Source organism: Caretta caretta, chromosome 20 (genome assembly GCF_965140235.1).
Source record: "Caretta caretta isolate rCarCar2 chromosome 20, rCarCar1.hap1, whole genome shotgun sequence".
NCBI classification, from domain to species: Eukaryota; Metazoa; Chordata; order Testudines; family Cheloniidae; genus Caretta; species Caretta caretta.
In genome coordinates this window covers 21,281,071-21,305,694 of record NC_134225.1, presented here as the reverse complement: position 1 = coordinate 21,305,694, position 24,624 = coordinate 21,281,071, and the positions used below count along the sequence as shown (strand labels likewise).

The following is a 24,624-nucleotide window of genomic DNA, read 5'->3' as shown; positions in this document are numbered from 1 at the left end:
AGAGCCGGTGCTTGGCCGCAGGACTGCGCTGATCCGCCAGGGCCGCTGGAGATTCTCCTGGCACAGGGCAGTTGCTGGGATGGGATGGGCGAGACGGGCCCCAGCCAGATCTCCTGCCTTCAGCTCCAGCAGGCATTGCCTGAGGCAGAGGGCAGGGCTCCCCAGGGAGGGTAAACGCCTCCAGAGGCCAGAGAGAGGGAGAGGTGAGATGGCCCCCGGTGTTGCAGATTGCAGGGAGTTAAGTGCTCCCTGGGCACAGCACACCCTCCCTCCAAGTGCCACACTGGGGGTAGCACTGTCCGGGGGGCGATTACCCTCTGCTGAGCCCCACCCACCTGCAGCACCACTGCCCGTGACCAGCTGGGCTGCGGGCAAGGAAAGGAGTTCAGTTTGATGCCCAATTCCAAGCCAGCAGCCAAGAGCCAGCCCCAGGCCTTGGCTAGGGCAGGAGCCCATGTGAGATGAGTGTTTTTTTGTTTTTTTTTTGGGGGGTGGGGGGCTGGGTCTCAGCGCAGGCCCCAACCAGGCAGGGAAACATGCTGCAGCTGCCCCTGCACAGTGCCACCCACCATGGGCCCTGCTCCGTGACTGGTCCTCCTACGCGCCAGACACTAGTTATTATTAGGTAGATTACGGTAGCACCTAGCACTTACCATTCATAAACCAGTCGGAGAACACTTCAATCTCTCTGGTCAGGCAATCACAGACATGAAGGTCGCTATCTTAAAACAAAAAAACTTCAAATCCAGACTCCAGCGAGAAACTGCTGAATTGGAATTCATTTGCAAATTGGATACTATTAATTTAGGCTTAAATAGAGACTGGGAGTGGCTAAGTCATTATGCAAGGTAGCCTGTTTCCTCTTGTTTTTTCCTACCCCCCCCCCCCCCCCCAGATGTTCTGGTTTAACTTGGATTTAAACTTGGAGAGTGGTCAGTTTAGATGAGCTATTACCAGCAGGAGAGTGAGTTTGTGTGTGTATGGGGGTGGGGGGGATGTGAGAAAACCTGGATTTATGCAGGAAATAGCCCGACTTGATTATGTAAAGAGTTGTCACTTTGGATGGGCTAGCACCAGCAGGAGAGTGAATTTGTGTGGGGGGGTGGAGGGTGAGAAAACCTGGATTTGTGCTGGAAATGGCCCACCTGATGATCACTTTAGATAAGCTATTACCAGCAGGACAGTGGGGTGGGAGGAGGTATTGTTTCATGGTCTCTGTGTGTATATAAAGTCTGCTGCAGTTTCCACGGTACACATCTGATGAAGTGAGCTGTAGCTCACGAAAGCTCATGCTCAAATACATTGGTTAGTCTCTAAGGTGCCACAAGTCCTCCTTTTCTTTTTGCGGATACAGACTAACACGGCTGTTACTCTGAAACCTAGCACTATGGGGTCATGGGGTCTACCGTAGTACAACTAATAATCCGTGGAACCTGCTCTCAGACCCTAGGTGCTACTGTAATACACCCAATACACAGCCCCCAGAAAAATGGGGTCCTCTTCCAAGAGGAGGATGCCTCCCCACTACCATAATACACCAAATAATCCATGGAGGTGGGCTCCCAGTGCTACCATAATACACCTAGTTATAGCATCCAGAAAAATCCATGCAGCTACCATAATTCACCTAATAATCCATAGAGACCTGCTCCCAGACACTAGGGGACAGAGCAGCCAGATTACTGGGTCTCAAGAGACAGATGAGCAAGAACGATTCTAGCATCTTTATTGGTAGTGTAAAGATTCTGCACAGGAGCCAAGATGCCCCCGTGCGCCATTGCAGGCTGCCCTAGAGTAGAAAAATAAAAGACACGGGGCCCAGACCCACAGAACCCCTCATCGCTACCCCCGTCAGTTTTACAAAATATACAGTTTGCGTCTTTAAAACCCCAGCAGCGTTTGCCTAAAATCATATTCTAAAATGAAAAGAAAAAAAAGAGGGGGGGCTCAGCGCAATCTGGACCCCCCGCCACTTAAAAATAAAACTCAATGCACTTCAACCCACACAGAGCAGAGGTAAAAATACAGCAGATCACTTTAAAACCAAAAGATGCTGCTAGACCCGGCCTCTGAGAACGGCTACAGAAACCCCCAGTGCCGGAGAACAAGAGGCGGGGGGGGTTGCAACAGGCTGTAGTGACCGACTCTGGGACCTGCCTTGCTTTAGTGTTGAAGGAGAGGTTTGAAGCATCTCCTTGCCGGTAGCTTTAGCCTCTCAGCCCAGGCCCCTGGCTGGCCAGTTCTGTTGGAGGGCAGGGAACGGAGCAGAACCCAGGCAACAGGGATCCAAGATCCCCAAAGTGAAGCCTGGGAACAGGTGACACCTGATGCCACAGCAGCTAGGAAACAGACAAGGAAGTGGGGAAGAGTCATGGTGTGTGAAGATGCCGGGAAGGGGGTGGCTGGCACAGCAAGTCAGAGGCTCCAGCAGGGAATTATGAAGGGGGCAGACCCCAGCCCAGAGGCTGCAAGCCATCTCCCCTCACCCATGGGCACTGGCTGGGTGGCATGAAGCAGCAGAATCTGCCCAGCCCCCGACACTGATGGGACCAGCCATGAGCGCAGGAGCTGTGGTGCTGGCAGAGACCTCCTGGCGTTCAATGCCCCCAGCCGCACCGGCGCCCACCGTGGCTCAGCCCTGGAGAGGAGTTCAGCTGTGTTGCCACATATGCCCCGAACACGAGCCAGCGCCCCCCCAGCTGGCATGGCCACAGAGGTTGACCGCCAGGTGCCTCAGCAGAGGGGCTCGTATCGCTGCGCTCAGGAGAGTGGCCAAGAAGGGGTTAAAATTCAGGGGGGTTCTTTCAGAGGGGGGAGCGAAGGGAAGGGATCAGCTCCATGCTGGTGCTCAAAGGGACCAGCCCAGGGAGCATGGGGGAGTGTGTGTGTGGGGTCAGGGGCACTGGTTAGGGGCTGAGGCTCAGGGAGGGTCCTGGCTGATCCCCCTGCTTGCTCCCCCCCCAGCATTCTAGTAGTGCAAAGGAATGGGGGCTTGCAGCAGGGTGTCTCCCCCCCGCAAGATCACGGGCAGATCCACTCCCCCCAGCAGCGTAGGTCGTTCTACCACATCTCTGGGGGAGGGCAGAGGCAGAGTTAGCCCCTTGCTGACTCCATTCCCCCCCCTGCAAGTGACAGATGGCACCACTGGGGGTGGGTGCCACAGGGCAGCAATGGGCAAGGAGCTCCAGTTCCAAGACCCCCCCCCAACCCCACGCAGCCATGGAGGAGGGTGGGAGTAGGAGGGGCTCCGGTCAGTGCAGCTGTGGGGGCTTGTCTCCGTACTTGGCCAGCAGGGGCTGGGTCCGCCCCAGATGCCCCCTGCGGGCATTGGTGGCCTGGCGCTGCTGGGCCAGGAAGGACTGGGCGCTGCTGGAGGTGGCCGATCGCTCCTCCGTGGCTTGCTGGTGGAGCGCCATGCCCTGCAATGGGAGGGGGGAGGTCAACGTGGGGGGCACAGGGACAGCCCCTGGGCACAGCCCAGCACCGAGGCCTGGCTGGGAGCTCAGCCCCCACCAGCAGGAGTCATGGGTTGCTGGGGCAGGGGGTCTGGCCCAGCCAAGGTGCTGTGGGATTCAGTTGGCACCACCCCCCTTGCCCCCCAGAAGGCCCGGCAGCCTGGCACACCCCCTGCGCTCACCGTGTTGTACCAGGCGCTGATGATCAGCTTCTCTTCCTGCTCCCGCTGGGATCTCGTTTTCTCCAAGTTGGTCTGATGGGGGGGAGAAATGGGGAGGGGGAGTTAGTGGGGGAGGCGGAGCCAGGCTGGCTCCTAGGGCTCAGGGTGGGCAGATGGGGTGCTCTCCCCCCACCCCCAGCTTTGGGTCCCAGAGGCCACATGGGGGCCTCCTGCAGCCTTTGGCTCAGGGCCAGGCCTGGGGGAAGCTGAGACCTTGGGAGGGGAGGAAGCTGGTGATGGGGGGGGGCACCTTGGCTCCCCCTTCTATTCCACAGCACAGGCTGCCTGAATAATCCAGCAGCTGGTTCAGGGTGCTTGGCCGTGGCCACAGGTATCCCCCCACCTGGGACTGGATCCCTCCCTCTGGCTCAGCCCAGCTACTAGTGGGCCGGGCAGTGCAACCCCACCCCCAACCCCCAACTTGCTGGCTGCCACTCGCCAATGGAGCCCTGCACTGCCCACGTCCAGAGGGTCCTTCCAGGGCACCACCCAGACCATCTGCACCTGGGATCAGATCATCCAGTCTGACCTCTTGGCTAGCACAGGCCACCCCCCCCGGCGAGCCCAGCAGCTGGAACTGGGGTGTGTCACCAGTGCCCAAGCCCCTGCAGTGGCAGGGAACGGATTAGACGCACCCAGATAACTACACCCGGTGCCCTGCGCTGCAGAGAAGGTGCCCGTGACCCCCCACCAAGCTCCCTGACGATCCGACATAGGGGGAAGATCTGGTGACCCAGATGAGCCAGACCCACCAGCCAGGCACCTAAGCAGTGGATTTTCTGGCCCCTCCCGACTGGAGACCAAACCCTGATGCTTTGGAGGAAGGCAACCCACCCACCCTCCCAGAACACAGATGTGCCTGGTGGGGGGGGGGGGGGGGTTCCTTCCTGACCCCTGCAGATGACCGCTGAAGCCCTGAAGCAGGAGGCTGGATTCCAGCCATCATCGCGATACAAGCGTCTGAGGGCAGCTGCGGCAGTTCTGTCCTCTCCGGGCCCAGGAAGGAAGGAGACTAACCCCACAGCCCAGCACCCTCACCTCCAGGTGATGGATCTTCACCTCCTTCTCCTGCAACTGGTTCTTTAAGGCCTGGATCTCAGGGGGGGCCTTGGATGGCTGCTGCTTGGGGTGCAGCGTCTTAATGACCTGGAAAGGAGTGGATACAGTCAGAGGCGTTACCGGGGACATCTCCCTGCCCCCATCCCAAGCCCGGCGGGCCAGGGGAGACCCCACCCTCCCCCGCCCGGGGCAGGACTCCTGCCGTGGCTGTCCGTGTTGCAGAGCTTCCCAGAGCAGCGCCCCTTGTGGGGAGGTACAGGGAGGACGGCCCCAGTGGCACTGGGGTGACGGGGCCCGGCCCTGCAGCCCTGCCATGGCTTGGGCCACTCGGGAGCGTCCCAAGGGATGGAGCCGGCCCAGCCTGGGGCTCCCGGCCCCGGCCCAGCCTGGGGCTCCCGGGCTCACCGTGCAGGCCTTGTCCATATAGCGCTTGTACCGCTCCTCCATGGCCTTCATGTCCTCGTCCTTCTTCTTCAGACACTCCTGCAGCTCGTTGATCTTCCTGGCGTCTGGGGGGGAGGGGAGCATCAGGAGGGGGACCACATAAAGCATCCTCCCCCCCGCCCATGTGGGGAAACAGAGGCACAGAGCCACCCCAGGAGCACCTGGCTCCCCCAGTCCCGTGCTGCTACCAGGAGCTTCAAGTCACCCGCTAGGGACATGCTGTGGACACGGCGTCATGGGGGGAGCGACTGAGGGGCCAGCCCAACCAGAGCCCCCTCTCCACCACCCCCCCCGTCGGAACTGAAGCCTCCCCCTCCCTGTGCGTCCACCCCTCCCCCCCAACCCCCATACTTGTGCTGTCCACTTTGGGCTCCAAGTCCTCAATGTATTCCCGCTTCTTCTGCAGCTCCGAGTGGGCCTGGTGCAGCTTCTCCCTGGGGCGGGGAGGAGACCAGGGCTGTCAGATGCCCAGTGCCCCCCTCCAGCCCAGATCCTCCTCTCAGCCTTGATACCTTGCCCCAGCTAATGAAGGGTCAGGCCCCCTGCTCGATTCCTGCCCCACCACTCTCCTTGGAGCTAGCTGGGGGACACCCACCCCTGCGGCCAGCTCACAATCCCGACTCACTGAAGGTACCATGCCCGCCCCATCCCGCCCCGCAGGTACTCACAGAACACCACAACTTACAGGTGCTCTTCCAGCTTCCTCTTCAGCAGGCAGGACTAGGGAGGAAGAACAGGGGAGGGTGAAGATCGAGAGCCCGGACCACGCAGGTTCTGAGGGGCTGGGAGCTGCCATGGCAGCTGGGCCCCAGCGTTCACGGCCCCTCCCCGCTCCGGAGAGCTTCGGGGGGGGGGGCTGAGACGGAGAGACAGCGCCTCCAGCGTCTTGGGGTCACCAGCTGGGCCCCCACCCACCCCTGCTCAGCTCTCCCGGAGCCGGCCCAGCCCGAGACGGGTGTGGCACCATTGGCACGAGTGGACACAGGCCAGCCTACGCCAGCCGGGGGGGGGGGGGGGGAATCCAGCCCTTCCTGCTCTGAAGCCCAGCGTCCTGGCGCTGCGGACGCCCGAGCTCAGCCTCTGGCGCTCCACACTGCAGGGGAAGCCAGGGCCACGCAGAGCGACTGTCACAAGCCTCTAGCTAGTCCCGCGACCCCGTCCCCACCCCAGGCCTGACAGAGCGGAAGCGATTTTACATTGATTGAGCCAATGGGGGGGACGGGACACACACACAAAACAAAACTGAAAACCCCCCAAAACCCCAGGGGTTTAGATGGTAACCATCGAAAGCGCATCTTAAAGGCAGTTTGTAACAGCCGGGAGACACATGTAACCAGGGGGGCAGCTATGACAGAGCTAGGACCCGTCCGTTCAAATCATGGGCTTAGCTACATCTAGAAAGGACACACGCCGCGATTTTCTGGGCTGCTCTTTAGAACGAGTGTCTCCATTTATAGCTAGGCCTGGAAGGAGTTGATTGTGTGTCGGAAAAAATCCAATTCACCATCCCCCCCGCCCCATGAGGAAATCTTGACAGAGATAATCACCAACGTGCAGACAGGCCAAGTACGATAAATGTGGGTTGAGAACTTGTCAGTCTGGGATTGGAGGAGATTTACTGGGGATCTGCGGACAAGTTGTGTTCTCAAGCTTTAGCTTTCTGAATCACAACGTCTGCCATTTGTCCGACCCCTCGCCTCGTTTCCCGCAACTGGGAAAACTTAAATGGATAAAAAAAAAATGTAAATTATAAACAAAGGGAGAGAGTGTTCTGCCCAGTCTATGTATAAACCTAGGCCTTGTAATAGGGCTTGGCTCCCTGCAGAGGCCGACGGGTAGCCAAATGGGCTGGAGGCACAGAATATTCCGCAGTTTCTCTTTCAATATACAGCTTGGTGCAATATACTCATATCTCCCAAGGGAGGTTAATAAGCCAGGAAGCGAATTAAGCAGCATTAACAGGCTACAAATAACAGTCAAGATTTCCGACAGCAACTAGCAGTATTTTGGGGGGAGGTCCCCCAACTCAAGACCTCTTATAAGCCGCCCAGTCCCCCACTCTCAGGAAGGGCTGGGCATCCACCCCGGAGATCAGGTGTCATGGGCTGGGCCCAAAACTCGCCATCCCCTCGCCCACGCAATAGGAAAGGAGCACAGAGAAGCAAGGTGGATTTAAACGAGGGGCTGGTTGGTACTTACAATGGCCTGTAGGGGTAGGGGGACAATCAGCCAGCGAGACAGAGGGGGTGGGGGAGAGAGAGAGGTGTTAGCGTGATCACAGCACAGAGTTGGAGTGCGGGGGGCACACGAGATTGCTGTGACGATTTCACACACAGAGGCAGCAGCACCTGGGGAGGATGCGGCTGGAGGATAGCAGCGAGTGGGCTCCCATCCCCCCCCACAGGGGACCCCAAGAGAACAGTGGGCTCCCCTTCCCAAGAAGGAGAAATCAGGGGAGGCTGAACCCCTTTCCAGCCGCCTCCTCCCCCTCATGCACAGATCTCCAGCTCCCCCCCCCCGCCCAAACAGAGCTGTGGGGCAGACCACGCCCAGCCGCTCAAACCCAAGGGCACCCCTTCCCCCAACCCCCAAACCCAGTGCATTGAGTGGCAAGCTACTGCAGGTGCACTCAGCCACCCGGCAGCCTTTAGCCAGGGCGGAAGAAACGCAGGAGACCTTATTCCAAGTTCTCACATTTGGCTGGGCGCCCACATGGGGAGGGGCGTAGCCCCAGGGGCCCTGCCATGGTGCCCGTGCCATGCCCGCATACCCCAGGCTGAGCAGAACGAGCCGTTAGCTGCTCCAGTGGCTTCGGCATGGGAAAGGGATGGATCAAGGGGGACAAAACCGATCAGTCACGGGAGAGGGAATCTTTCCCCAATGCAGCAGGGCCCGAGGGTGCATGGCCCAGCACTGACAGTCCAGAATCTGCTCCGAGGAGGCAGGTCAGAGCCGCAGGGCGATGGGGCAGAGGTCAGGGAAAGCCATGTACAGCCCGTCCTCGGCCAGACTCACATCCTCTGCCTTGGTGCCCTGCTCCTGCAGGGCCTTCTGGAGCTCCTCCACCTGGGCCTTCAGCTCCGAGATCTGCTGCTGGTGCAACCTGGAGAGGGAGGAAGAAGGGAGAGGAGGCCAGCTGAGAGGAGGCAGTGGATGGCACGACCGGGACCCTCCCTGGGCTGAGGCTCCCACCCCCCCCATCAGCTGGCTACAGGGAGCCAGGAGCCTCTCAGGTGAGATAGGTTTGGGGGAGGTCTCAGGTTACTTAGATCAGCAGCCCCTCCCAGCCTGGTCTCCCCGCCCCTGTTACCTCTGCTGGGTCTCCAGCCGGTTCTTGGTGCGGTTGGACTCCTCCAGCTGCCCCTGCAGCTCGGCCAGCTGCTGCTGGTATGTCGCCTCCTGCACGCACAGCATCTTGTTCTCGTGCTGCAGGCGCACGATGGTCTCCCTGGGGTCGGGGAGAGGGGTGAGGTCAGGAGGGCAGATGGCCCAGGGGCCCCCCAGCCTGCTGGCCCAGGTGCAGCTCCTGGGGGACCACACGTCCCAGCATGCAACGCTGCATCTCAACCCAAGAGCCAATCACCGGCTTGGACTGAGAGGCAGCATTGCATGCTGGGACCTGTAGTCCCCCAGGGGCTGCAGCTCCTCATTGGGGCATCTCCAAGCCACCCTTTGGCTACTCACAGGCCTCTGCAGCACCAGACAGGGAGGCTGCAGGAGCTAATTCAGCCAGCCCAGGCAGAGGTTTGGGGAAGCCCCAGCAACCCCGGGGGAGGGTGGGGGGGGGCAGGCTGGGAGACCCCTCCCTAAGGTGGGAGGTGCAGCAGTGCTAAGAGCTGCCCCTTGCCCCCCTGCTGCGGGCACCAGGCAGTCTGGCTGTGCAGTGACATGGCAGGCATCGTGCCCCTGGGCCAGGTGGGCGTTGGCCTGCTCCAGTCCATTTGCCCCCCCCCAGCCCAAAGAGTCATCACCCCGAAGAATTTAACCCTTTTACTCCTGGCTGCACAGACAGCTGGGAACAGCTCATGAGCCTGAAGGTCGGCAGCAGAGACCCTCCCCGCAAAGGGGACTAGCAAGATTCTGCAAACGCAACACACTGAGGGCTTGACAGGAACAGCCCCCCCACCCCCCCAGGTACGGTGGCCTAAAGGTGCCAACAGACACCACACCCCTCTAGCCCGAGGGCTCCAGGGCGGGAGCCTACTTGAGTTCAGTCGGCAAGATTTCAGCGGCCAGGTTGTCCATGGGAGAAGAGACTCCGTCCAGCAAGGCATCTGCAAGAGGAAGGGGGTGGGTGGGTTGTGTGTGGAGGAGCAGGGACCAGCCCTGACTTGGCAGCTCTCTACTAGCCCCGAGCATGGGGGGGGTGGGATTCTTCTCTGCCCCTGGCCGGGACTAGGGACGCAGAGATCCCAGGCTAGGGTCACAACCAGCAGCCTCCTGCTCTGGGCTAGTAGCATAGGCCATTCATGAAGCTGGAACAACGCCCCCCGTTCAGTGGGAGAAAGTTGAGCCCAGGACACGGCCGGCAGGGGCCAGGGAGGAAAGAGTAAGAATGTCCGCCCCCAGCAGAGAGTTATGAAAATCTTGCTTATGTGGGGCAGGGTCTCTTTCCTAGTGTCCCCCCTCCCCCAAGTTAGTTTATGTGCGGTAGCATGGGGGGCTCGCTTAGAAATGGGATACAGTTCTTGAATTCAATATCTTGTGGCAATGAGTTCCACAGATTCTGTATCACAGTTAAAAAAACAACCCAATGAATTAGAGTTGGTCAGAAAATGGGCTCCCCACCCCAGGGTCGGGGCAGGGAGGAGTTTGAACTAAAATAGATTAACAATTTCAGGGGGTTTGGCCAAAATATTTCAGATTTAGAAGTGCCCCTGCAGTGCCCCATGGGAGTTGTAGTTCTGGTGCCTTGTTCTACCATTCGGGCCACGCTCCCTGACGGGACTGCATATCACCCACCTGCCCCCATGAGGTGAGATAGGGGTGCATCATCAGAGAAGTAGGCTGGCTGGGGAGCCCAGCCCATGGAGGAAAATAAGGAAACAGAACTATACCTACACGTCCTCATTCTTCTCTCTTGGCCAGGTTCCGCAGCTGGCCCACATTCCTATGATGCACCTTGATCTCGCCTCATGGAGAGGGCGGGTGGGTGCATCATGGGAGATGAAGTCCAAGGAGCTCAGCCCATAGAGGAGAACAAGGACATGAGGAAACCAAACTTCAGCTCCCACAAGGCACCATGGCGGTACAGCCAATCTGCCTAGTTTGACGGCAATACACAATTTTTCCACGGAAAGCAGGTGCATGTCCCAAAACAAGTTTGTTTCGCCCAAACTCCCCTTCGCCCAAACTCCCCTTCTCCACCAAAAAAAAAAGTTGACCAAAAATTTTTGACCAGCCCCATAACAGACGCTTCCAACAAGGAGCCGGCTCGAATTCCATTCTCCAGTCCCTCGCACCCAGCCGACGAAATGGGAGCTGGAACGTTCCCAGTGGGAACACGCCGTGCTCAGGAACGAATTGAGGTGGATGTGCCCTGCTTGTTACTACTCGCCTTCCATCAGCTGATAAGCTGCCGAGTGTAAAGTTCAGACAAAAGGTTGCCACGAGTTTGTGGACGACAATGCAGCTTGGAAGGAGAAAAAACCAAAACATCACGTTCTTGGCTGTGCAGATTCCTGGCCTAGGGAGCGGAGCCGAGTCATGTGGAAACGCAGCCTCTGACCAAGGCCTTGGCTTTGTACTTGGCTTTATTCCTGATCTCGGCTAATTGTCTGAGGCTAGATCAGGGGGTGTTGGTAGCTGTGTCTCCAGCTCTGGGCCTGCTGCTGTTTGTAAGGGGGACTCTGAATTACAGCGAGGCCCTGTGATGGCGGGTTTGGTTTGAGCTGCAGTTAGAGCAAGAGGTTTGACAGCTTTTTAAGCATCACGCGTTTGTGGGCACTCAGCATCTTGGAAAAGTCAGACCCTGGGTGTTGTGAGTCAGATCCCCAAAAGTGTGAGGGGCCTCCCCCAACCCTCCAAACAGAGGCAACTTCTGAGAGTTTCCCAGCACTTATGGCTTCAAGGGAAGCCTGAAGAAGCCCCAGTGCAGGGATGGCTGCCCGAGTCTGCAGAGAGCGTGAACCAGCTCAGAGGCGCGAACAGACATCTCGTTACGTCTGTCCTCTCCCTGCTCCAGGCCAGACAGGAGAGGGGCAATTGCAGCAGGAGAGGCAGCTGCTGCTCCCGCCCCCAGCCCCCCCGCACAGCTCCAGACCGTTCCTATTCCAGCACAGCTGCACCCACCTGCTTGGCTCAGGTACGTCTGCTGCACTTGGATGCATCTGAGCTCCTCGTTGGCCTCGCGGAGGGAGTGCCGCTCCTCAATCAGGCGCTGCGGGGAAGGGGGTGAGGGAGCAGCGGGGGGTCAGCAGAACCCTTCACCCAGGCGGAGAGCATGATCGCCTCGCTCCCAAACCTGGGACTCCCCACGCCCAGGCGGTCGGCTCTAACTGCTAGGTGCCACTCCCCTCCCGGAGCTGGGGATACCGGGCAATTCCAACTCCCAGTCCCCGCCCCCCGGCCTCACCTCCTTCTCCTTCACCAGCGCCTCGAACTTCTCCTTGAGGTTCCTGAACTCAAACTGCCACTTCTCGGCCTTCAAGGCCTCCTCCGAGTGTTTGCTGTGCAGCTCGTGCACCTGTGGGGTGACAGGGACGGGGTCCGACGCAGCCACTGCTTCCGGGTGCAGACCTCGACCCCCCAGCTGGGACACCAGCAGATCAGGGAAACCCCTCGCACCCCGCAGAGAAGTGGGGAGAGCCTCTGCTGGAGACGCCAGCCCCCCCCTACCCCCCACTCTGCCCGGGGAGCCCCAGCCCCACCTGTCTCCTGTGGGTCTCCAGCTGGGAGCGGACGGCATTGGCCTTGTGCAGCTCCTCCTCCAGCTTGCAGGTGCGCTGCATGTAGACCGTGTTCCGCTCCTCCAGCAGCCGCACCTGCCGCCGCAGGTCGCCCAAGTCCTCCAGCTTCTTCTTGTACGTGGCCACCGCGGCCTCCAGCTTGCCCACCTTGTCCGACGAGTGCCTGCCGGGGGCGGGAGGAGCTCGGCCGTCAGCCAGGGGCCCGGCTAGTGGCACCCAGTGAAAGTTCTAGCCACTCCTCTGTGGCTGCAGCAGATCACCGGGTCATTGGGAGTGGGCCGGGGGAAGAATACTCTGAGCCCTGGCTCCCAGCTCACCCCCTGGCTCTAACCCACTGGACCCCAGCGCCCCCCAGAGCCAGGAGTCCCTGGGAGGACCGCGGCATGCTCTCCATTCCAGGGAGAACGGCCACACTGGGTCAGACCAACGGCCCATCTAGCCTGGTAGCCTGTCTCCCGACAACGGCCGGTGCCGGACGCTTTAGAGCAGCGGTCCCTGCTACGCTGCCCGCCAGGGCATTTTTGTGCGCCCACAGGACACCGCGCTGCCGAAATACCGCCCGCCAAAACGCCGCCGAGAAGCACTGCCGTTTCTCGGCGGCATTTCGACGGTGGGGTGGCCGGCGCCTGCCAGTCTTCTGGGAATAGCAATATGCTATTCCCACAGAAAGGCTGGGGACCACTGCTTTAGAGGGAACGAAGACAGCAGAGCCATTCTCAGGTGCTCTGTCCCCTGTCCCAGAGATTTAGGGACACCCAGAGCGGGGGGTGGTTTGAACAGCTGCTGGGTCCAAGGCCAGCAAACCCAACTCGAGAGCACGGAGCCCTGCTTTGCTCAGTTTGCCAGCCGCACCTCTAGCCCCATCTGGCAAGTGGGGAATCCAACCAAGAATCCCTGGCACCAGAAACTCAGCCGCTCCCTCTGGAGCTGGAGGGCCTCCTCTGTTAGCTAGCAGTAGTAGACTCTTATCTTCAATGTGGCATGCTCCTGTGCACACACCGGGGGTAGGAAAAGAGGAGAGAACAACATGCCCTTAACCAGTGAGATTGCATCAGAATCCCGCAGGGGGAGACTTCCTGCCTGATCCTTGCCCTGGGGCATGAGGGTTACCTCCCCCCACCCTTAGAGTTTTAGGGTGCTGTGGTTACTCACCTGCTGGGCAGGTGAGGGGGGAATCCCATCAGACCCAGGGCTCTCACCTCAGCACATCCATCTCGTCCTTCAGGGCCTGGGCCTCCTCGGCCAGGCTGCTCAGTGCCTCGTTCCGATGCTGCAGCTCCTGCACCTCCCTCTCCAGCTCCTCACAGCGTGTGCGGAAGTCCTCCTTCCCGCTCTCCAGCCTGCGGGGGGTGGGCAGCCCCAGACAAGACACTGAACCTAGCTCCCCAGCTCTAACCCCTAGGCCCCACTCCCCTCCCAGAGCCGGGAACCGAACCCAGGAGCCCTGGCTCCCCAGCTCTAACCCCTAGGCCCCACTCCCTTCCCAGAGCTGGGAACCGAACCCAGGAGACCTGGCTCCCCAGCTCTAACCCCTCGACAGCACTCTCCTGCCAGAGCCGGGAACCGAACCCAGGAGCCCTGGCTCCCAGCTCTAACCCCTAGGCCCCACTCCCCCTGCCAGCCCACCCACCTGAAAGTTTCCTCCTGCAGCTGCGTGATCTGAGCCTGCAGCAAGAGCAGTTTCTTGCCACCTGTATCTGACTCCAGCCGGTTCTTCTGCTCCTTCAGGGTCTTGTTCTCCAGGATCAGGGTGTTTTTCTCTTCCACCAGGAGGGAGATCTGCGGGCCAGGAGAGGGAGTCAGACCCCCCAGCCGATGGGGACAGGCAGACAGCCAGGAGATACCCCTCGGCCCTCCCTCAGGACATGAGCCTTTGGACTCGGTGCTGTCCCAGAGCCAGCGGCTTCCGCCCACCCCATGCTCTGTGCACTAGTGTAAACGGGGATCCTGAAAGGGCGCACCCGAGACCCGTCAGAGCTGGGGAGGGAACCCAGGAGTCCTGGCTCCCAGCCCTGTGCTCAGACTGGGCCTTTGCAATGCAGAATTTGTGAAGCTTCCACGCTACAGTGGGGCCCTCGGACCCACTCCGATGGACCCAGGAGTCTCGTACCAGCAGCGCGGGGGGATGGCTCAGGACTCGGCTGCATGGTCCCGGGCTTCCTGGTATCCTGGATTCAGGCCGTCTATGGCCACACTTATGCCGGAGCCCCCCCGCCCACAGGAGTAGATTCCAGGCTGGGGGGTGGGTGGGGGGGAAGGATACCAGCTCTCCCAAGGGGGTCAGAGCTCCCCTAAGCCTGGCATCCGAGTTAGGTCCTTGACTCAAGGCATCTAAGCAGAGGTGGCGGGGTGGGCTGCACCCCTTTATGAAAACAACAGATGGGGATACAAAAATCAAGGAACTCCCACCCTTTCAGGGCAGGGTCACAGCTCTCCAGGGGGTCACGCCCAGGGCAGAGGACACGGCAGGCTGCCTGGCACATGCCTTGAGTAGGTGAACCCCAGGTACTGGATGCCCTCTACAGCTAGGGAGGAGTGGCCCTAGCTGCTCTAACTCTGGCTACCCTTGTTAGACACACAAGCATCCAGTCCCCTCTTCTGATTCCTGCCCAGCTCTTGGCCTCAATGCCATCATGTGGCAGCGAGTTCCACAGGCCAACGACTGGGAAAGAGCATCTTTCTGTTGATCTGCGAAACTGGAAGGCCATAAATTCAAATCCGAGCGCCCCGTCACTCTGGTGCTTCTGGAGAAGGGAGAACAGACACTTCCTTCTCTACCCCAGTCATTTTAGGTTCGATTTATCACAGCCCCACTCTCACTGCATCTCATCACTGAGGAGCATCCCGCTCTTTCCACAGAGCCTCAGATAATTCTAGTCCCCTTCCTTGGAACCCCAATAATTCAGCAGTATGCTTTTAGAGACGTCGACCCCCCCGACTTTGCAGAGAGGGGAAGACAGTTTGGAGCACAGAGTTCTGGAAGGATGTGAGTAGGTAAGTGAGCCGCGCCAGGGCCGTTTCAAGCAGGTCCATGACACACATGCTCATGCAGAGGAAACGAACACGACGGCGTGCGCAGCTTTGTCAGTAGCTCTGTTACTGCAGGGGAGAGAGGGGGTGGGGGCAAACGGCGAACTCACCTTCCCGCAGGGGAACTGTGTCTCCAGGGATACGTTAGCACCTTACGGGAGCAAAGGGGGCGGTTTATGGAGAGCGGGTGGCTGGGAGACCATTGCACTTTGCACCGCAATGGGGAAGGTTCTTGCTATATGGGCATCTGAAGCGGAAACCCACCCTGATCCTCTGTAACCGGGGAGCGAGGATTTCCCATCTATCCTGGTCAGTGGCGGGGGCTTTAGCGCCAGCCAGGAGCCCTCTTCATTCTGGAGTCAGACACCTTCCGCGTGCACCCAGCTGGGATCTTGTGCCCCAAAGCTGACGAATCGCTAGGATGGCTACAGAGGCTCAGCTACCTGGGGAACTCCTTGCTGCAGGAGGTGTACCCAGAACAGAGCTGGGTTTCCTTCCCCCCAGTTCAATTTGCTGCCCTCACATCGTTGTGGATCTGTTCTCATATTAGGGGATGAAGGTAAACAAGAGCCCGACTGGCATATTGCTGCTAACACCGGGTCTCTCCAGCCACTTGCTACCCCACGCCTGGCTCTGCGGTAGCCATGTTGGACCCCCGAGGGGCAGGGAGATGGCCAGGGTTGCCCGGCCACTCAGCGGCAGAGCCAAACAACAGAACCCAGCCATGCAATCTGTGCTGAGGGCACCCCCACCAGAAGACCTGGGTTCGATTCCTGGCTCTGCTACCGCCTCCCTATTGGAGTCACTTCATCTCTCTCTCAGTTTCCCTCCTCTGAAGCAGGGAGAACAGTCCATCCATTCACCCCACCCTTTGCTCGGCTATGTAGATTGAGCAGCTGTCCCTGCTCAACGTACGTACAGAACCAAGCACAACAGGGCCCCAGCCGTACAGAGAACTCAGGGGTCCTGACTGAATCTCATTTACATCACGCCAGACCTGATCTAGCCCCCGTCGGATAACCCGCCCACCCCTCCCAAAACATACCCAGCTCCAAAAGCTGGAGAGCTACACCACTGGGTGGGGAGAGATGCAGAGGCCCACACGCCACGCAGCCCCGGAGCAGACACACTGCAACCACAAGCCAGCCGGAGAGGAGACACCCAGAGAGTGCAGACGGGACCATTGGTGGGTGGGCGGGTTCCTTGGGCCCGCCTGACAGCTGCTGCAGCAGGGATCAAACCGGGGACGCCCGGAGCCCCTACAACTTCAGCTGGAGACTAAAGGGTCTGGAGCCAAGAGAGCAGCTGACCCTCTGGGGGCTGGGCTGAGACACAGCTGCGTTGCCTGGGGTCCTTTCAAAGCCAGCTAGCCAACCCCCCAGGCCTGAGTTGGGTGAGATTAATTCTGGCTGCCCCCAGCCCAGAGCCAAGCCAGGGAGGAGCCCACCTGTTGCTCCAGTTCCTGGCAGCGCTGCTGCATGTCATCCGGCTCCTCCAGGTCCTCGCTGAGGAAATAGTACTTCCGGGACTGCAGGACAGAGGGGGTGACGTTAGAGAAGGGGATCACAGACAGATCTCAGCACAGCACCTTTCCCACCGGGGGCAAGGATCAGGAGACCTGGAGCCAGAGACACTCCACCCCCTCCTGACAAGTCACAGCCATGGCCCCCGAATTCTCCCCTCTTTTACAGGTGGGGAAACTGAGGCACGGTACCTGGCTATCGAAGTTGCCGTACGTCTCGGAGGCCAGCGTGTCCAGCGGGTCCTTGGTCATCAGCTGCAGGAGAGAAAAGGTTACAGATGTTCAGGAGGCAGCTGGCAGGAAGCAGATGGGCCAGCACAAAGCCAGGCAGCGGCTCCGCAGTGGTTTGCATGGGGGGGGGGGTGAGAGAGCAAGGGGCTGCGGGTCAGGAGGGAGGCGCACCATTGGCAACAGTCTCATACCCATGAGTGCCAGCCCCAACGAGCCCCCCATCCCCCAGCAAGCCACCCCACCCCACCCTCCCAACCCAGCTGGCCGGCCCCAGCTCACCTCCTGAATGGCAGCCATAACCACGTGCTGGACGGACTCCTCCAAGGTCATGATCTGCTGGATGTGCTCTGGGATGGAGGAAGGGTAGCGGCTGAGTCCCTGCCCCTCTTCCACCCGCCCCCCAACCACGCCAGCCTCTCCCTCCAGCACGAGCCCCTTTCCCCCTGCACAGCGTGGGGGCCAACCCCCATCCCAGGGGTATGGAGGCCAGCCCCCCGCCCCCATGCCGCATAGGCTCCCAACCCACATGGCACAGATGCCAACATCAGAGGCCTCTGTGCCAGGTGCCATGGGGCTGAGGCCGGAGGCACAGAGCAGCAGCCCCCAGGGTAATTCCACAGGGGGATCCCTGTGCTGCAGGGAGGGGGAAGAAGGATTGGGGGAGGGGAAAGCGGGGAGGCCACATGCTCAGGCTCAGCGAGGAGAAGGCTCCTTTGCCAGCCACCTCCCCTGGGGTTCCTGGGGGGGGAGGGGAGAGGGGAGCTGGGATTCAATCCCCTCCCCTGCACTAGCCATGCCATTGGGGAACAGACAGGGAGCTGGGTCTGTCCTGGGGGGGGGAGGAGGGGGGGAGATCTGAGCTAGTTTGTGGGAGGGGACTCTGCACATGGAGACCATGGAGCCCTTAGGTGGGGGGAGGATCATGCTGCTTTTTGGGGACCCCAGAATGGCACCTTCCAAAAATCACATGCAAAGACACCGCACCCCGGGCAGGGAGTAACCACCTGCCTCTCCCCCACACTGAGCCAAGCCCCCGTAGTCTCACACCTTGCTTCTTCTCACAGCTGATGGCACACCCCAGCACCAGCTGCAGCAGCTTGCCCAGCTCTGAGGTGTCCGAGAACTCCCCGATCAGGTTGACGTCTGGCAGGTGACGCTCTGAGATCTGGTGACCCAAGACCTGGGGGAGAGATGGAGGGTTCTGGGGAGGCAGCGAGGGGGCCCAGAGACACCCCCTGCCCCCCACAGACACCTGCCCCTCCTCCCTATGTGCTCAAGCCGGTGCCTAAGGGGGTCGGTGCACAGACCCACCAGACTGGGGCTTCCAGGCTGACCTACCAGAGCCAGCTGCAGAGCCCCCCGGGACCAGGCCTATTGGGGCAAGGAGGCACCCAGAGGAAAACAGACACTTTAAACCTACCTCAAGACATACAGGGTGAGTGAGGGTACCATCCAGGGGCTGTTAGAATACACCCCCCCCCCAACAGAAAGGGCAGCATGGTCTAGTGCACAGGACATGGGCTAGGAATCAGGACATCTGGGTTCTAGTCCCAGCTCTGCCATGGACCTTGGGCAAGTTGCTTTCCCTGTGTGCCTCAGTTTCCCCTCCCATCCTGTAGGACTCTAGACCATGAGCTCCGCAAGGCAGGGGGCTGATCTCAGCCAGGGCCCTCTAGGTGCTACTGTAGGGCACCTAATAGCCACCCCCCCCCCTTCCCTCGGGGACACTCACATCTTGGGAGTACTCCAGCACGCTCTGCAGGATCTTTTTCAGGTTGCTCACCTGGAAGAGAGAGTGTTGCAGGATTCTATTGCCGCACACACCAGATCCAGGGAGAACTCCCCCGCCCCCTCCAACTGGGCTGACGCTGATCTCACTGGGGGCAGGGCTGAGAACCCACAACTCGGCTCAGGCAGCTGCCAGACCAGACCGGCACTCAGTAGGGGAGCTGCAGGGTGGGTGCTTGGCCTGGGAAGGGCACACAAGGCAGCGCCACGGCTGGCTCGTAAGCAGGGTGGGGGGCAGCCAAGCCCCCAAAGAGGATGGGAACAGCCAGCTGGAAAGTTGCAGAGTGGGGAGGGGATTCAGTCACTTCGTGCTCGCCAGACCCCATGGCAACCTCCTGCCTCACACATCCCACAGTCCCAGGGGAATGGGAACAGATTGAGACTGTCCACACCTAGCCCTGCTTGAGAGGATACCAGGGCCTTCACAATTGGGGCGGCGGGGGGGGTGGCGGTGGTGGTGTGAAGAGATGGTTTAAAACTCTGCCCCCATCCCCATTCAAGCCAGTTACCTTGAGCCTCCAGTTGTCACTGGTGTCATCTTTGATCCGCAGCAGCCAGGTCTCATTGAACCAAGAGGAGTCTCTGAAAGGGAGGAAGGGACAGGGCAGGGTGGAATGGGGGGGATGCGGAATGGGAGGGGAATTCCTGGCCTGACTGCAGCAGCTGCCACCTTGGGGCAGGATCCGGTTTCCCTGCTGGCTGCCCACGCCCAGGGTGGGCCGTAGGCAGGGATCTGGAATCTTGCTGGGACAAGGGTCAGGAGGTGGGGGCAGACGTGGGCACAGGCTTCCTGTCAGCTCCACTCTGCCCTCCCTACAGGCCCCTTGCTCCAAAATCCTCCCCCCCGCCCCAGGAGCCCAAAGCACCAGAGATCCAAGCCCAGTTGCCCCGGGTCTGGACAGAGAGGGATGAGCCCCAGTCTAGCACCACGCCCCCACATCAGCCCTGCCACTCACTCTAGCTTTAAACGGCTCCCGCCTCTGGGGGCTGCAGGCCAGTACTTACATCCTGTGCAGGACCTGGGCAATGGGGACCCCGCTAGTCAGATCCTGGTAGGTATGGCACGGAGATGAGACGTGGAAGGTCTGCAGCTGGGAAGGAGGACACAGAGGTGGCTCAGCAAGGCAAAGAGTGAACGAGATTTGCAGGGGACAGGAAAAGCCACCCAGAGACCCAGCAGGGGTAACCCCTGCACCCTGGGCAATTGGCCAGGGCTGAGGATTGAACCTGGGACCTCTGGATTCTTAATGCCGGAGCTAGCTGTTAGCCAAGGCAGGAGGGCGGCATCATCCCTCCCTCGCACCCAACACAGCCCCACCCACCAGGGAACACTCCAGAGCAGGCACAGTCTATGGGGCTGATGGTTCGGGACGTCCAACCCCAGCAGAAGCTGGAGGGAGACACAAGGAACTCCCCCACCCCCAGGGCAGCCAGCCAGCACCCCCGCCCTTGGGCAGGTTTGGAGCCAGTGCCCCCTAAAGGGGAAAGGCCCCATAGCCCGGTTCAGGTGTCACCCAGGGACGAATCCAGATCCTAGTTGCTCACCCTCCCTGCGGGCCAGTCGTGCCCACATCCTACCCCCCGCCCCCCAACCGGCCTTCCCGGCCATGGGGGCACAGACCCACCCTCTCCGGCACGCCACACAAGACAGGTGCTAGCCCAGTGTTACAGCCTCCCCTGGATCACGCTGGGCCAAGGGATGGGACCAGCCACCCCTGACTAACCCAGGTGCTGAAATCCCCCCCCTCCATCCACCCCCCTGCCCCACAAAAAACCGGCACCCCAAACCAAGAAGGAACCAGCCGCTAGCCCAGCAGCCGAGTAGGATTTCACATTCAGGGCAGCGAAAGGACGCTCGATCAAGCTAGTGTCCTCCCGCCCATCCCCCCATGCTGTGACTCCCTCTGTATGCGGCAGGTTCCCCCTTAAACCTATCCCCCGCCTCCTAGAGAGACCCCCCACTCTGGCCTGGGACCCGGCTTCAGTTTCTAGCCACCTGTTGCAGAGGCTTCCTGAAGCTCCCTCCCACTTTGGGGTGGTGCTGGAGGGAGCAAACTGCCAGCACCCCCCCATCACCGGGCAGGAGCTCCCCCCACCGAGCCCGCTGGCTGAGTCACTGCACTCAGCTGCCAAGCAGGGGCCCGGAGGGCAGACCGGGCTACAAAGCCACAGGCCAAATGGGGGCAGGGCCCCTTCATTCCCCCCCACTTCGGAAAGGGGTAAAAAAGACACACACACGCCCAGCAACAACAGCCCCTCCCCGGCTGGCTGGCTACAGACTTAACCAGGCAGCATCAGCACTCCTGTGATCTCCAGGTCAGACTAGATAATCAAACAGTCCCCTGCAGGCTGGAGAACTACGAATTGCTCCCCCTGGCCCCGGCCCCCACACCTTGGCCCATCCCCAGAGGACCCCCCCACTCCCACTCCTCTAGCTAGGGGCAGTTATCAGTCTCTGGTGCCCCCACAGCCTCACAAAGGTGACCTATGCAGCTCCCGCCCCCATGAACTCCAGCCATGCTGGGGGGTTAGCACCATGGGTTCCTGTCTCACCAGGAGACAGGCTGAGACCCAGAAATTTGTTTCATAGATGGGCCACTGAGCGGTCATCAGCCGGAGTGATTGTCTGTCGTGTTCCCCCCGTGCGCCCCAACAACTCAGAATCAATGCCCCAGAGGGAAAGGCCCAGTACCCCATTCCTTGAGCCAGCCAGCTCCCTTGTCCTGGGGCCAGATCAGAGCCAGCATTCCCTGGAGGGCAGAGGCCCCATACCCCATTCTCCACCCCCGCCCCGAGCCAACGAGTCCCCCGCCCTCTAGAGGGCACCATACCCCATTCCCCAACCCACCACTACAGCGAGACTCCCCCCAGCCCCAGGCAAATTAACTGCCTTGCTACTGCAGTACGGTCATTAGTTAATGGGGTTATTACAGCAGTGCCTAAGGGATCACGTGTACAGCTCCTAGCGCACCCCCAGTAGCAGACCCCCCCACACATCGAGGAGCTAATCAGCTACGGGATGTTGCTGCCATGGTTTTATGACCGAGGTGCAAGGCAGTGACTGGCTCGCCTGGGGATTGCCGGGGTGGGGGCATGGGGGTTAAAAGGCTGCTGTCAGGGCAGAGCCCGAGCCATTGGTGTTGTGTAACTGCCCCGGGATGGTACCAATGGGTTGGGAAAGGTCTGGCTGGAGCCGCCCCAGCTCAGGGGAGGATCTGGTACCTGACCCACTGACAGGGGTGCCCCAAGGGACTGTTTAAGAGTAATGCACTGACCCCATGGACCCGTGACTCCAAGGTGGGGGAGAAGCGCAGAACACACAAGCCCCGGGTGGCAGAGTCCCCGTGGCCAGATCTCCCCTGAGCAAGAGCGGCTCAGCCGTGACCTCCCAGCGCCCCAGAAGCCTGAGCAGGTCTGGCCGGGTTTTCCCAAAACATAGTACTTGAGCAGGGCAGCTTTGATCTCCTGGCCTGATCTCCCAGTTCCATAATCCTCCCTGGCAGGGCTGGGCAGAGACACAGGAAGGGCCTTCGGCTCAGGTTCAGCCATGCGGGCCTTAAACATGGTCAGGGTGGGCCGCCTCGTCCCCAGTCTTCTCTCCTCTGTCCTGGTACAAGTCACCCCTGCTTGTCTTGCCACCAGAAGTATTAGCCAGGGCACTGCTGCAGGGGAGCTCGCAGCACCAAAGTCTGCGGTTTGAGCCATTGTCTTCTTCCTGCAGACCTGTGCCGAGCTTACCTGTCCTGCCCACTGGGGGTTGGGACAGGAGGTATCAGGTGTTCGGCCGTTGGAGCTCCCACTGTCTGGCCAGAACCTCCAGTGACCTGGGCCGGTTTCAGCCAGACCTCTCGGCCTATTCACCCCAGCCCATCCCATACCCCTCTCAGACACCTCCTGCCCCGGATCTCCCCCAACAGCAGCGTCCTAACCCACCGCGCTTCCCGGATAGTAATCCCCGGGTGAGCCAGTCGCTGCCCTGCGCTCCAGAAAACACCCCAGCACCCTGGGGGCCAGCCTGTGGCCAGGGGTCCCTGCTTGGGTCAACTCTCCCTTTGCAGCTCCTGCTAGCGAGGTGCACCCGAGGCTGTGAACATCAGCAGGCAGTGCCCCAGGGTGCTGGGGGGAGAGGGGTGCAGGGCGCATTGGGGAAAACCGACGGGTCTGGAGCACTGTAACTGGGCGCGGTACGGTAGGGCTCTAAGGCAGGAATGGAGATGTGGGGGTCTGGAGGGATTGGGGAAGGGTTGAGCGTACAGACCCCCTCACCCTACACGGGGGGGGGGGGCGCGGCGCACAGGACTGGAACTTGGCTGTGATGCTCAGAGGGGCAGGGTGGATGGGGGGAGGGGAAACTGGGGTATAACATGTGTACAAGAGGGGGACTGCGTAGGGGGGGCATTGCCCATGGCAGAGACCAGGGGGCTGGAGGAGACTCAGCTCATGGAGGCAGCCAGTACAGACCCATAATACCCAGGGCAGGCGAAAAGGGGGGACGGGGGAGGGGAACAGCCCAGGATTAGCACCCCCCCCCCCACTGATAGAGAGAGCACAGCCATAAACCAGAGGCAGTCCCCCATTCCCAGCTCCCCCCCCAGCCTAGTCCTCCCCCCATAGCCCAGGGGGCCACCCCATAGCCTAGTCCCCCCCCCCAGCCTGGGGGCCACCCCCTCCCCCCACAGCCCAGGGGCCACGCCCTCCCCTCCATAGCCCAGGGGGCGACCCCCATAGCCTAGTCCCCTCCCCCTACAGCCCAGGGGCCACACCCTCCCCCCCATAGCCCAGGGGGCGACCCCCATAGCCTAGTCCCCTCCCCCCACAGCCCGGGGGCCACGCCCTCCCCCCCATAGCCCGGGGGGCGACCCCCATAGCCTAGTCCCCTCCCCCCACAGCCCGGGGGCCACGCCCTCCCCCCCATAGCCCGGGGGGCGACCCCCATAGCCTAGTCCCCTCCCCCCACAGCTCGGGGGCCACGTCCTTCCCCCCATAGCCCGGGGGGCGACCCCCATAGCCTAGTCCCCTCCCCCCACAGCCCGGGGGCCACGCCCTCCCCCCATAGCCCGGGGGGCGACCCCCATAGCCTAGTCCCCTCCCCCCCCAGCCCGGGAGCCACACCCTCCCCCCCATAGCCCGGGGGGCGACCCCCATAGCCTAGTCCCCTCCCCCCATAGCCCGGGGGGCGACCCCCATAGCCTAGTCCCCTCCCCCCACAGCCCGGGGGCCAAGCCCGGGGGGCGACCCCCATAGCCTAGTCCCCTCCCCCCATAGCCCGGGGAGCCACCCTCCCAGCCAGGGGGCCACGCCCAGGGCACCAGCCCTCACCCAGGTGAGCAGGGACCCGCAGAGCTCGGCCTTGTCCACGCTCATGGCTCCGGCCGCCCCCCGGGGCCAGGCACGATCCGGCCGCCGAGCGCCTCGGTCCGCCAGCACCATAGACACCGGGCCCCGCTCCCGGCCTAGAGCGACCCCGCCTGGCGCACGTCGTCCGCTCCGCCCACCGCCGACATCTTTCGCCCGGGCAGGCGGCGCTCTAGCGTAGCTCTGGGCTGCGAGTCTCTATGGCGAAAGGACGTTCTAGGGACGTGGAGGGTTGTTCTCTGTGGTCTCTTTGCTGGAAATTTGAGGGCACTATTTATCACAGAAGCTCAGGGTCGGAAGGGACCTCGGGAGGGTCCAGTCCAACCCCCTGCTCCAAGCAGGACCAACCCCAACGACATCATCCCAGCCAGGGCTTTGTCACGCCGGGCCTTAAAAACCTCTAAGGATGGAGACTCCACCACCTCTCAAGGGAACCCGTCCCAGTGCTTCCCCACCCTCCTCGTGAAACAGTGTTTCTAATACCCAACCCAGACCCCCCACTGCACCTTGAGACCATCGCTCCTCATTCTGTCGCCTGCCACCCCTGAGAGCAGCCGAGCTCCCTCCTCTCTGGAACCCCCTTCCAGGAGTGGAAAGCAGCTATCAAACCC

General features: G+C 61.0%; 1 protein-coding gene across 1 annotated transcript; it reads right to left on the bottom strand.

The window, feature by feature from the left end:
• Positions 1-1,709: 1,709 nt before the first annotated feature.
• HOOK2 (hook microtubule tethering protein 2) lies at positions 1,710-24,131 on the bottom strand. Its single transcript, XM_048831771.2, has 22 exons — positions 23,978-24,131; positions 19,664-19,749; positions 19,168-19,240; positions 18,603-18,653; positions 17,918-18,050; positions 17,150-17,217; positions 16,832-16,894; positions 16,565-16,645; positions 13,718-13,866; positions 13,287-13,427; positions 12,049-12,250; positions 11,754-11,864; positions 11,471-11,558; positions 9,384-9,453; positions 8,490-8,627; positions 8,195-8,282; positions 5,865-5,899; positions 5,531-5,613; positions 5,141-5,244; positions 4,715-4,822; positions 3,638-3,709; positions 1,710-3,419 (listed from the first exon to the last, which is right to left on the bottom strand). Exons 1-22 carry the CDS (start codon positions 24,086-24,088, stop codon positions 3,252-3,254), a joined length of 2,223 nt encoding a protein of 740 aa, XP_048687728.1. The 5' UTR covers positions 24,089-24,131; the 3' UTR covers positions 1,710-3,251.
• Between the last annotated feature and the right edge of the window lie 493 nt (positions 24,132-24,624).